At 37.2% G+C, this 12,860-nt stretch overlaps 1 protein-coding gene across 2 annotated transcripts in view; it reads left to right on the top strand.

The window, feature by feature from the left end:
- The window catches only part of adcy2a (adenylate cyclase 2a), a 74,119-nt gene that overhangs the window by 47,788 nt on the left and 13,471 nt on the right, over window positions 1-12,860 (top strand). For both annotated transcript variants that reach the window (XM_086310799.1, XM_086310798.1), the window contains 12 exons: window positions 4,428-4,577; window positions 7,441-7,589; window positions 7,762-7,873; window positions 8,516-8,643; window positions 9,004-9,162; window positions 9,340-9,472; window positions 9,568-9,744; window positions 9,835-9,878; window positions 10,073-10,153; window positions 10,411-10,480; window positions 10,613-10,710; window positions 10,872-10,956. In XM_086310799.1, the coding sequence (XP_086166925.1) occupies window positions 4,428-4,577; window positions 7,441-7,589; window positions 7,762-7,873; window positions 8,516-8,643; window positions 9,004-9,162; window positions 9,340-9,472; window positions 9,568-9,744; window positions 9,835-9,878; window positions 10,073-10,153; window positions 10,411-10,480; window positions 10,613-10,710; window positions 10,872-10,956 (1,386 nt within the window). The remainder of the gene's footprint in view (window positions 1-4,427; window positions 4,578-7,440; window positions 7,590-7,761; window positions 7,874-8,515; window positions 8,644-9,003; window positions 9,163-9,339; window positions 9,473-9,567; window positions 9,745-9,834; window positions 9,879-10,072; window positions 10,154-10,410; window positions 10,481-10,612; window positions 10,711-10,871; window positions 10,957-12,860) is intronic.

Raw genomic sequence — 12,860 nt, 5'->3', positions numbered from 1 at the left:
TTTATACACAGCTGATATTTCAATGCAGTTTCACGGAAAAACGTGTAATAGACACGCCGGTCAGCCGTGTCCATTTCGCGCTTTGCCTCTCCAAATCGAGAATAGACACCCATGCAGAATTTGCAGTAAGTTGCAATAATCTGCAGGAACAGCAGAGGGAAATATTTTATTTCAACTCAACATGAAAATAATCATGGAAAAGTGTTTAAACAGACATTATTAACACAATACATATTAGCCACCAAGGTACTTCATACCTTTTTTGCTCACTACTGACTTTGTAGCTTTTAATATATTATCTCCCATTGCTGGTAATAAAATTTCTACATGCAGTAATGCAATTTCAGCATGTGTGGCTATTTCATGTTTTGGAGAGGCAAAGTGTGAAGTCGAAACGGTGGACTGATGTGTGTATTACAAGGCTTGCTGTGATGTTGGGTTGGATATTTGAGATGGGTTGTAAGTAGTCAGTGTGAGAGTCGGGTTATAGAGTAATATTTATGTTAACTTAATGTGATCTGTTGAGCACCTATTACAGTTGAGTACATATTGGTAAAATATCACATACCTGCATAAAAGGATAAACTCAAATGCAAATTAAATGCACCCAGTCTTCTTTGCATTTAGATTTCAAGTATAGTTAAAGGAAATTTAACTTTACTGACATTGCGCCTGAAAATATTCTTTTTAGTCTTCAAAGAGTACACGCCATTTGAATATATCGACCTCAGCTACACACAATAGGAAGTAATTTGCATTTAACATCAGATGCAGGTTTTGCATACTGAAAATTTCTCTGAAGTGACTTCTGGGGTTTTTTCAGGCTCTGGTGCAGCAAAGTTTATATTAACCAGCCACTAAAGATGTGCCTGAATAGATTATTTGTTAAATATGCTGGTATGATAAGGGAATTTTAAACTTGGATTTTAACCCTTCCATGCATGAATTATGACAACCTCAATCAGGATTTTTTCTTAAGTATTTTTGATGAATAAAAATACTTAAGAAAAAAAACCCCGATTGAGGTTGTCATAATTTATGCATGACAGGGTTAAATAATAATAGTTACAATGAAACACACCACACATCTGCAGTAACATTAAACGCACAGTGGGTGGCAGGGTATGGAGTGACACATCAGTGACAAGTGTAGAGGTTTATGTACAAGTATAACGTCAACACTGACACAAATACAAGAAAACAGCCTTTGAATAGCTGTCCACCGTAGTGACCACTATGCGTGAAAGGGTTAAAATATTATATACAGTCTATGGGTTAAAGCGCTTCTATAAACCACCGTACAAAAGCCCCTGTCCATCTTTTTGTGGCTTTCTTCAGTCATTCAGTGATCTACCCTATAAAACTGTTCTACAGTACCAGATTCTGGCTGTTTTGTCAGTTTTCCCACTGACAATGGATGATGATCAACAAAGCCAAGCTTGTCCATACTATATCGTTTAGAAGAACGATATATAGAGAAAAAAAATGGGGTTTTTTGTGTTCTTCCAGTATTTTTTAATGTGCAGAAAAAAGGCCTGGCAGAGAGGAAGAGGGATGTCTTTTTGAAATACACTGAATAGATGTGAAAGTAAATCCAGACAGCAGGTCACCTCATGTACTTGGCTACTGGCCTCAATGTTTGCTTTTGTTAAATATAGAGATATGGTACATTTCTGGTGTAGTCACATAAACATTTAAGGAAGCAGCTTTCTCAATAAGGAGACAATATCTGCATAGTTTATACTATTTTCACCTCAGTATGATTCACTGCAATATTTCTTTATTGGCTCTCACTAGTTTTATAGGTATTGCTTGCCTTGGACCCTGGTTAAGAAAATGTTGATGGGGAGTCTTTTTGTGATGGATAAGTAGGAAGAGTCTGCTGCAGGTGGTTACAATTGCTTTATACTTGTGTGTGCAGCTGCCTCGTCTGCCTTTAAGCTGTCAAATAAAATACTGAATAATTTAGCATTGTAAAAAGGGTACATAGGGGTTTTTTTGCTTTTGTTTGGAAAATAACTTTAAATTCAGTTTCAGCTGTTTACTAGAAGCAAAGTACAGATGTCTGCAAGCTATAAAATTCATGAGCTTTAGTTTTTGTGGTTTTTAGACATTTTTGTTTTCTTCTTGTCTGACTATTATTACTAAAATAAAACGTCCTTTTTGCAAAGGTCACCAGCTTCTACTTGTGCTGTGATGTAAGTCTGTTGGGCATATTTATGTCCAAAAAGAGAGAACAATGGTCACTGTGACAGTAAGGTCAACATTATGCAGGAGAGAAAAGACACAAAGATGGAGAATAGAAGTGAAAGAGAAATAGCGAGAATGAGACAAGGCATGCAAGAGTGTGAAGGAGAGGGAGATTTCTTTTCAAGCAATGGGGAAGAACCATTAAATTATCCATTTGCTGTATAGCTGGGAAATATTAAACTCGAGGTTACCAGAGCTCCAGGGTCTTTACACATCCAAATCTTTAAACATCCAAATTGTTCCTGTAATGGGGCTTCGTGTTTAGTGCAGCCCTGCGTTTTGCCTGAAATGTGCAGAGAAATAAAGTCTTAATTCTGAGGACAGACTGCAATTTGCACTCCATGCTTATAGTGGAGAGCATCTATCCCTGTGTGTCATGGTTTGTATTGTGTGACTCTGAAGTAGGACATGCTCTATAAAAGACTTTCTTTTAAGATTTTGTTTTGTTTTGTGGTGTTTATATGTATGAAAAATTAAGACATCATTTCCAGTCTTTTGAATCATTAAAAGTAGCAGCGTAGTAAATGTCAATTCTGACTTGAGACAATTTGTCACAGTCAAAAAGGTGAAAGTTTTCTCCACAAGTTTGGCTTAACTTTGCCATACTATGTCATTTATCTGCTGAATACAAAATGCACTCACATTGTTGAGTGAGAAAGAAAGATGTATCCAAAATATTGAAATGTTAGGCATTAAAAACGCTTTAAAGCCAGGACTTAAATTGGTTTTGAGGTAGTCTGTCAGTTATGAACTTTCATGTGTAGCACTTGATGAAATGACAATGCATTTATTCAAAATTGTAGTCTGTGTCACAGCAGCACTGTGGACTGATAAACAGAACGTGCTCCATACCAGCGGTCCCCAACCTTTTTTGCGGCACAGACCGGTTTATATCCGACAATATTTTCATGGACCGGCCTTTAAGGTATCGCGGATAAATACAAAAAAATAAAACCAGTACCAAAGAAAAGAAGATTTATTCATAACACATGGGAAAAGATCCAGGGAAACTGAGTTAAAGATAAAAATGATATAAACAAAAATAACGACAAAAAACGATAAAAACCATGAAAACCATAAATTTCACACCCAAGCCTCAACTCTCGCGGCCCGGTACCAAACGACTCCGGGGTTTGGGGACCGCTGCTCCATACCACATCCCAGCAGTCAATCTGCAGCTGATATAAAGATGAACAAATACAAATGGGAGACTGTTAAGATCTTCTTTGCTATGACTTTAGTATCAGTGTATTTAAAAATAAGATGAATTCTTTGGTTAGCGCAAAGTAGTGGACATTAAAGACATTTCTGGCATAAATGCATATTAGTACATAATATGTACTAATAATACTGATAGGCCATCTTATTAAGGATTTTACTAAATACACTTTCAATTCAATAAAACTTTATTGATCTTGAAGGTTGACCCCGAAGGAAATTGGGTTGTAAAATGTATGGGTGTAAAGATTTTGGCTTCTCATTATTGGAATAAACAAATCTAATTAAGCTTTATTGTGCTCAAAACAATCCATGTTTTAGAGCAGTTGTCTCAACTGAGCCCACCATTTGTCAAATAGTGCTTGTAGTGGCATGTGATGTTTGCTGCAACAATGCTAATTAAGTTAGAGCTTTTTGTGTGCGATCAACCTGAACTCAGGGGAGAGTCTATTTATATAGACGGGATGTAGTCACATAGGTTGCCCTTATTTGTGTTTCTTACAGGGTAGAGGCTGGGTTGCCATTGTAAAACTGAAGTGAGAGAAAATAAACAACCGAGCAGGGGCAGTATAGCGGTGTCAAATTTATCCAATGCCATTATTATCTGATTGTATTGTATTTTTCTATTTAATGTCATCAGCCGCCACAGGATGTTTCATTAAATAACTGGAAATGAAAGATGTGTATTTATATGCCACATTACCCTTGAATACAATGTAGTGCTGCCTATTGATGTCACTGCAAGATCTCACCATAGGATCAGGAACCATTGAGGAAAATATTTACTTTAGGTTGATTTTTACTTTCTTTGCTAGGCCTTCCTATAACAGGAACTATTTAATGGACTGATTCTAAATATGAGTTTAAATTCTTTATATTGTATTGTAACCACTATTTTATATATATATAGTAAAGCTTAACAACACTTTTTATTGTTATTGTTCTCTGTTCCTACCCAGATTCTGGCCAATGTTATCATTTTCATGTGTGGCAACATGGCTGGAGCGTACCATAAGCACCTGATGGAGCTGGCACTCAAACAGACCTACCAGGACACCTGCAACTGCATCAAGTCCCCAATTAAACTGGAGTTTGAGAAGAGACAGCAGGTAACGTGGTTAATAACACTTAATTAAAACACTGAAACAATGAACACCAGGCAATAAAATATTTATGATGTTGCTGTTCATTACAATAATTGTTACAGCAATGACTTTCAGATTTTAAACATTACCTCTAATTATCATTTGCTAATTTAGTAATATAGTGTAGTACAATGGCTTATAAGATAAGCCTTGTTAGAATGACTTATCTTATAATGTAGTCTGAATATTTATGTCATGCACTCGAGTCAAACATCCCACTGCTACTTAACTCATCTTTCCTCTATTGTTCTTTTGTTTCCTATGTATTTTTATGTCATACGTACATGCTATACTTAGCGGTTCCATAGAGTATTTGAGTGTTTTACACATTTGCCTAACAAGTGAAAGATCCCCAATTTGATCCCAAGAGGAGACACAAATCCCAATGAGTTTGTGTCAGGAAAGATATGTGGTGTAAAAAAAATCTGCCATATAAAACATGCAGAGCTACCATGTGAATATGGGAACAGCTGAAAGTAGCACTTGTGTCCTGTGCTTAAAATGTCACTCTTCATATTAACACTCAAATTATTGAAATCAATCGGCTCTGGATAAATGGATTCCTTCTTATAGCACTTTTCTATTCCACCTGAGCACTCAAAGCGCGTCATTGACCCGTTCATACAATCAGTTTTATTATGCTTAAGTGCTTTCTGTTAGTATTTGAGTATCTTTGGCATGCAGACCTGAACAGCCAGGGATTGAACCATCAACCGTCCAGCTACTAGATGAACTGCTCTATCTTCTGAGTTACAACGACAGAGAACTTTGTCAGGGCTACACTGTGCAGAATGTGGGAATTGTTAATGATGTCAGTGTGTGATTATCTCAGCCTATATTGCTATAGTTGTTTTTTTTATGACAATTATCCTCATTGAGGATTAATGGTAATATTTTCTATGATTTCTTTTAAAGTGAACACACATCACTCACATTTTGGATCGTGCTAGTTGTTTTCTATTATTGATATTGTACCGGCTTGCATTGTCTTTCTCTGCATCTACCTGCAAAGTTGGAAGCGTTGAAATATAATAATGCTAATTTGTTATTAATACTTTCAAGTGGTGCAGCATCCTGTGAGATAGTATTAGCAAAGTGTTGATTAAAGCACTCTGATGTGCGACTCTGGGATCTGGCTAGCTTTTTACTACAGCTTTTGGTGAGTTATTTAGTGAGATGATGTGAATCCAGCTGCTGTTGTGAAAGCCCAGGCTTAGGGTTGAGCTGGTTTTTCATATGGTAAATGCAGGTTGTGGTGTTAGGAGTGCCACGAGGAAAGCTGAAAATGTCTAGGGTGGAGCATTTCGCAGTAGCCCTGGAGTGCTGCTGCTGCCTGTGACAGATGGTAGTAACTGTGCAGAGACACATTCCTCCTGGGCGCTCATTGCACTCATAATATATGCTGTTTGCTGCACTGCATGCTTTTATCCAAAGTGCTTTGCAGTACAGTGAGTGCATACATTTTCACTATGAGTGGTCCAAGTGGACTATGGGAATTCATCATACACCAAAATCACTGGCGGTATTCACAAGAAAAATTTCCCTCTCTTCCACATAAAATCCTCTGAGCGTGAAAAAAAGATGATGATCATTGGTTGTCACGTTTGGGCTGATATTGGATTAATTAAGCATTTCCACCCAGCTTCTCTTCACCCTAAAGGTGAATTGCTTGCTGAGACACCTGAGAAAATAAAGGAGAAAGAAGTGAATAAATGCTGAATTTAAATTGTAAGGGCTTGCAAGAAAGTAATGAATACTTGCAATCAATTCATTTTCTGTGCCAGCAACCTAATGCATGCACTCTAGTTTAACTTTGAACCTATACATGAAATTTCATTTAGTTTATACACCTCATAGAAATTAAGTATAGTTAACACAAAGTGAGTTAAACTTAAGGAATATCAATGTGTCCAGCTAGGAAGCATCAACCATTGTGAATGCTCTGGTCTGTGAGCACAGATTCCACTGAAGGACCTCATCCCACCTTCATGTAGTCTTTGGGCAAAAACATACATGAAAGGTTCACTAAAGGTCATCATGGGGGCTCTGTCAGTGTTCCTCCTGTTTCTCCTTTCACAAAGGAGCAGATACTGGTCAATCATTACCCGTCTCCTGGTTTCTCAGCCATACTTTTGAAACTTTGCTGGGAGACATAACAGACCTTACCGTCTTTTAACGATTGTATGGATGCGCCACGTTGTAGAAGCTGGCCTACCTATACAACCTGAGAGGGCTGCAGATATTGTGTCATACTCCCAGTAGTGAAAAGGACGCGACCAAAAAAAGCAAAACTAGCAAAAAATCAGCAAGGAAGGAGAAGGAGAGAGCACCAGCATCTTGCAGTCACTACCTGCTAAAGCATTCCCTTTCTGGGAGTTGTCTTTTTGTTGCAGGTGAAAGTGATTCACAGTGGCATATGTTTGCTAACTGGAGTGAGTGATATTGCTGAAGTTTAACTGACTTTGCTGTTCATTTTCTAAACCTAAAATGCATGTATATTTCATGTGACCATCTGCTATCTGCTTATTCTTAGTTACAGGTGTGGGGCAATGAATCAATGTGGCCCTGAGGCAATAGACTCCACAGTTAACAGAAATAGGTTATGTTTGTGCATATGTCATATTTGCTTTGTGATTTAACCAACTACTGTACATGACCTGAATTTAACTATTTAATTTCCTCGTCACTTTGTCACATACATTTAAGTGCTTCATGGTAAAAATAAATAAAAAAGTTAATTACATAATGATCAGCTTTTTTTTCTTGATGTTTCTGACTGTCCCTGCATTACTGCTACTTCTTTTTTTCCTTTGTTTTCTGCCATTAGGAGCGTCTCCTACTGTCTCTGCTGCCAGCTCACATTGCCCGTGTAATGAAAGCCGAGATCATCCAGAGATTAAAGGGTCCAAATTTTGGCCAGATTGAAAACACAAACAATTTTCACAACCTCTATGTCCAGAGGCACACTAATGTCAGGCATGTATCTTTTTTAAATCAAATGTATTGTAGCCAAGTGGTTCTGTATTTAGGTCAAATTTACATACAGAGTAGGTACATACTAATGCATATTTTCAAATCAGATGTTTTCTAAACTGTAAAATCCATAAAATCATTAAAGTGTATCCATTACTGTTTTTTATATATCTAGCATACTTTATGCTGATATAGTAGGATTCACACGACTGGCCAGTGACTGCTCACCTGGAGAACTTGTGCACATGCTGAATGAACTGTTTGGCAAATTTGACCAAATAGCTAAGGTAAACTTTTGCCTGCTCTTGTAATGAATTACTGTCCTAACACATGCTGATCTTCTTTAGATTAACAGAGCTTACCTCTCAAACTGCTTTACTGGAAAGTATTTTACTCGCTAGGAAATTTGTGAAGTGTGGAATTCACAAATTCTTATTCACATGTTAGAAATTCTTAAAATTTCATGTATGTCCCTGCACCCTTGAATCATCCATGCCAGTCAAACAAATGTCTTTGAATGAAAATATTGCATGCTAAAATTAGCCCTGCAGCATTCAATGAGGCGTAACACTGATTATAACCAGCTTTTAATGCAATGTCATGCAAAATGGTTACATTTAGTTTGCTCTAATGTTTTTTAAAATTCCTGCAAACACCTTGTACTCAGTTATTTGATGGTTAGACACCGTACAGTTTGTGCTGAAAGTGTCCTAGATAGAAGATAGATCTCAGTAGTTTTCACTTTCACTGTATACATAAGTTTCTGTCACTGATATTTATCAAACAAACTGATTTCAAAAAGTAAAAAGATTGTTTTTATTTATAATTCACACCGTGTTCTAGCTTTTGGAAGCAGGGTTGTAAATGAACATTTTGATATTTACCTGACCTTTTGTAGCAGAGACTATATTTCACCCTTCTATATGCAGGAAAATGAATGTATGCGGATCAAAATCCTTGGTGACTGTTACTACTGTGTGTCCGGCCTGCCAGAGTCACTGCCGAACCACGCCAAAAACTGTGTAAAAATGGGTCTAGACATGTGTGAGGCCATTAAGTAAGTGCTGCCATGGAGTAAAATTGTTTTTCCAATTTCATTTACTAGAGTTCAGCCTGGTGAATGAATCACTGATGTCAAAAACATGTTGTGACGATCTTCAGATTGTTAGTGTGGTTACTGGAAAACAGAAATAAGTATTAACATACTGATTAGCAGACCTGCAATGAAAACAAAGGACTAATTGTTGTTGCTGTTTTCCGCTTTTTTTAAGTACTTTTCACTGTTTAGTTTTAGTTTTTTTTAAGCAGCATATATTGTATGTCACAGAGTTAGGCTTGTTTTCTGACAGGCTAGATGGCATGCATTGTTTTTTTCCTGCTCCACATTAACAAAACACAACTTTTTGATGTATGACAGGAAAGTACGGGACGCCACAGGGGTTGATATCAACATGCGTGTTGGTGTGCATTCTGGGAATGTCTTGTGTGGTGTCATTGGACTTCAAAAATGGCAGTATGATGTCTGGTCACATGATGTCACACTGGCCAATCACATGGAGGCAGGTGGTGTACCAGGGTAAGTGAGAAGCATATAAAAACATACTGTAAGGCATTTGAATTTCAAAACAGGAAATTATGTCGCTAATTCATATTTTGCCTGGACCAGTGTTGTCTGGCTTGTTGTTTGCTAAATGTCCAGATATATTGTTAATATACACAGGAAACCATTCTTTTATCAAATGTTCCCTTTAAGGCGAGTCCACATCACTTCAGTGACACTGGAACACCTAAATGGTGCCTATAAGGTGGAAGATGGGGATGGACAAGAAAGAGATCCTTACCTGAAGGAACATGGAGTCATCACATATCTGGTCATTAACCCAAAGGTATCACACACATGTCAGATCCAGTAAACGAGAATATTGGACACAGAAGAAAACGCATCAGCATGAGAATTCAAACACGAAACATGTTTGTCCAGGTCGAGCGGCGGAGCCCACAGCATCATTACCGACCCAGAAACACTCTAGATGGAGCCAAGATGAGAGCCTCTGTCAGGATGACCCGCTATCTGGAGTCATGGGGAGCAGCGAAGCCCTTTGCCAACCTGCACCACAGAGACAGCATGACTAATGAGAATGGGAAGATCAATACTGCTGTGTGTAATTTCTTTCTGGACATGTTTTTTCTTGTTTGTCAGTTAATCTGTAGCTGCTAACTTGTCTCTCTTCTCTTGCACTGTGTTTAGGACGTGAAGATGGGGCAGTATCACTTCCAGAGAAGATCAGAAAGGCAAATTACTCATATTATAGCTCCGCACGATTTCGTTTGACAGGATTATCCTCATCTCTTTTTATATTATAAGGACAGCCAAGAAAATGTTTTGATAACATTTTTTTTTTTGCTTTAAGCTTTAAAGTGTGAGTCACTAATGCTATGTGAAAATAACAGATATCTTGTCTCTTACATTTTGTTATCCATTAAAGGACCAAGTCTCAGAAAAAACGGTTTGAGGAGGAGCTCAACGAGAGGATGATCAGGACTTTTGATGGGATAACGTCACAAAAGTATTATTACATACATATAAACATGTATTACTCGTGTTAATATACTCTAAGAACAGACTAGCATATTGTAGATTATCCTACTGCAGATAAGGTCGTGTTTTCTAATAGTACAACTCAATGAACGTGGCTGTGTTAAAACACAATATGTTAATTTATTCATGCCTATATTCTTAGTACTTTAATCTTAATTTAGTTTTCATTTACTTAATGTTCTTTTCTTTTAAATCCACTCTATAACACTGCGTTTATGCTTCCAGACAGTGGCTGAAGTCTGAGGACATTCAAAGAATATCGCTGTTCTTTCACAACAAATCCTTAGAGAAAGAGGTAAGAGGCTTTAGAAGCTGTAAATCTTGTAAGTTACATAAATTTGTCATGTCTAAGTTGAGAAATTTCTTGGAGTAGGATTTAAACGTCTTTTTTATAATGCCTAACCATTTTTTTTCTTAATCTTTTCAGTACAGAGCAACAAACTTGCCGGCCTTTAAATACTATGTCACCTGCGCCTGTTTGATCTTTTTCTGCATTTTCATTGTGCAGATTCTGGTCTTGCCTAAGTATGTGCATTTTATATTTCTTTATATTAGAACTGAAAACATTTTAAATCAATGAGATGGTTTCAGTATGGCGGGTTTGTGTGGTCATTTTGGGGACAACTTTGTTTGGTGGAACAGATTAAACTTCGTTTCAGAGTTTAAACATTCAACTTTTTTTGCAGGACAACAGTCTTGGGAATATCCTTTGGAATGGCTTTTCTCATCCTTTCCCTTATCCTCTTTATATGTTTCATTGGACACCTCCTGGTGAGTAGTGTCTTTATGCAAAGTCAATTCCTCCAGGCATCTTTGTACTTGGTCTTTTCACATCAGCGGATAGGCCTGCTGTTTAATGTAGCCCTTGTGTTCTTAATGTTTATCCTAATGTCATTCCAAAGGCACACGAGTGATCCAAGCGCCTCTCTGGTCAGCTTAACAGCCCATTAAGTGACCCTTAAGTCAACACAAGTGCCACTTTGGTGTAGCTTTGGGGCAATGGTCCAGAGCACACCGGTTATTCTGTATTATTTCCCAGGTGCCATTTACATGCACAGATGCAATCATCAAATTTTACGCCACACATTGTCATCATCCTGTTTCTAGTGGAATGATTTGTTTCAGGAAATCATTACAGAAAATTTGCACTTTGCAATCACAGAAAATACACCGGTGGGAGTGTGAAAGTTCTAGAAATCACTAACAAAAGTAAAGTAATGTAAGTGCATGTTTAATACATTTGTTCCTGTCTTGAAAACAACATGAAAATATAAGGCAGCTGTTCTCAGGATAAATCTACCGTTTCGGTGGAGTGAAGGGCTAGATTATCACAAACTTTTCCACTGTATAAAAACTGTACAGCTGACCTGTATAATGTGTAGACCCCCCCGCCCCCAAAACAAAGCATTACTGTATTCATCAGGAGATCCTTATTTTGTCTTCTGTGTGAGGCTGCGGATATTTATTAAAGTCAGTATTACGCTGGTCTGTTTCATTTACATTAATACTTGTGTTTTCACAGGCATTTTAATATGACATGTAATGAAATGACATAAAAAACTGAAGGTACTATAAAATTTTATAGGCCACGGGTCCATGCAACCTCACTCATTCTTTGATGGCTTTAATTCTTAGTAAGTGTGCATCAGCTGCTGGTTCTGACCTCGGCTCCCCGTGGATGTCGCTGAACTCTTTAAAGACAAAACTAGAAAAACACTTTATAAACAACCTGTTGCCTTTATATCGGAATTGTTTGGCATTGCTGGTTCGTGCTCTGTTTCATGTTGTGTCATGAAAATGTTTGCGTATTGGGAAATTTGCAGTATCTCAGGAAGATGCTTGCAGGGCTACTGTGTAATAACACAGAATCAGCCTACGGTAAATTTTATGATTCCTTTTGTCAGACCACATGTCAAATACTCATGTGAGTTAGATAAACTAAATATGATACAATTCCACATTTAAATAATACTTATTTATAATTTCTTTCCTGGATTGGAAGCACTGAACATCTTTGACCAGTCAGTTTTTGTTTTTTTACCTATTTAGACTTAGCCTTTTTTAGTCGCTGAAAATAGCTTCTGTTTATTTAGAAAATTAAATATATATATATAAAAACAGAAATACAAAAAAGGGAGACCTCTTTGCTTTAAGAAATCTTTGCCGCAGAGTCTTTTATCTTAAGTAGCAAAGTTATTTAAAAGTGACTAATTGAATCTTATGTAAGCACTCACGTCTCTTACATTGATCAACTTGAAATGCTTTCATTTCACTTCATTCATCATTTACATTTAGGTTCTAGGCATCCAAATAGCTGTTCTAACAAAATGGTCCACAAATATCTTGATTTCAGACCAAAATGATTGCCTCACTAACTCTACATTTCCAATTTTCCCTGTGGTATAAAATAGTCTGCCATCCTTAGTATATTGCAATTTACATCTCTGAGCTATTTAAATGTGACATCCACTCAGCCCTAGTGATGCTCCGATATTTGCTCTGAGATAATCAAGTAAACGATTTGGGTTCTCGCTCTCATTGCTTCACAATGGAACAAACTGTCTGTAACTGACCTGGCACAGGAAGATTTCAATAAATCTTTGATAATAAACAGTAAACATTAAGTATAAAGTGGCTATGTTGTGCTGCCGGGGTTAGACATGAGGTGCATGATT

This window comes from Aulonocara sp. 'chitande type north' Nkhata Bay, linkage group LG11 (genome assembly GCF_057382095.1).
Source record: "Aulonocara sp. 'chitande type north' Nkhata Bay isolate Kocher_YH1m ecotype deep benthic linkage group LG11, A_spYH_male_GT1.1, whole genome shotgun sequence".
Taxonomy (NCBI): Eukaryota; Metazoa; Chordata; class Actinopteri; order Cichliformes; family Cichlidae; genus Aulonocara; species Aulonocara sp. 'chitande type north' Nkhata Bay.
This window is presented reverse-complemented; position numbering and strand designations above follow the sequence as displayed.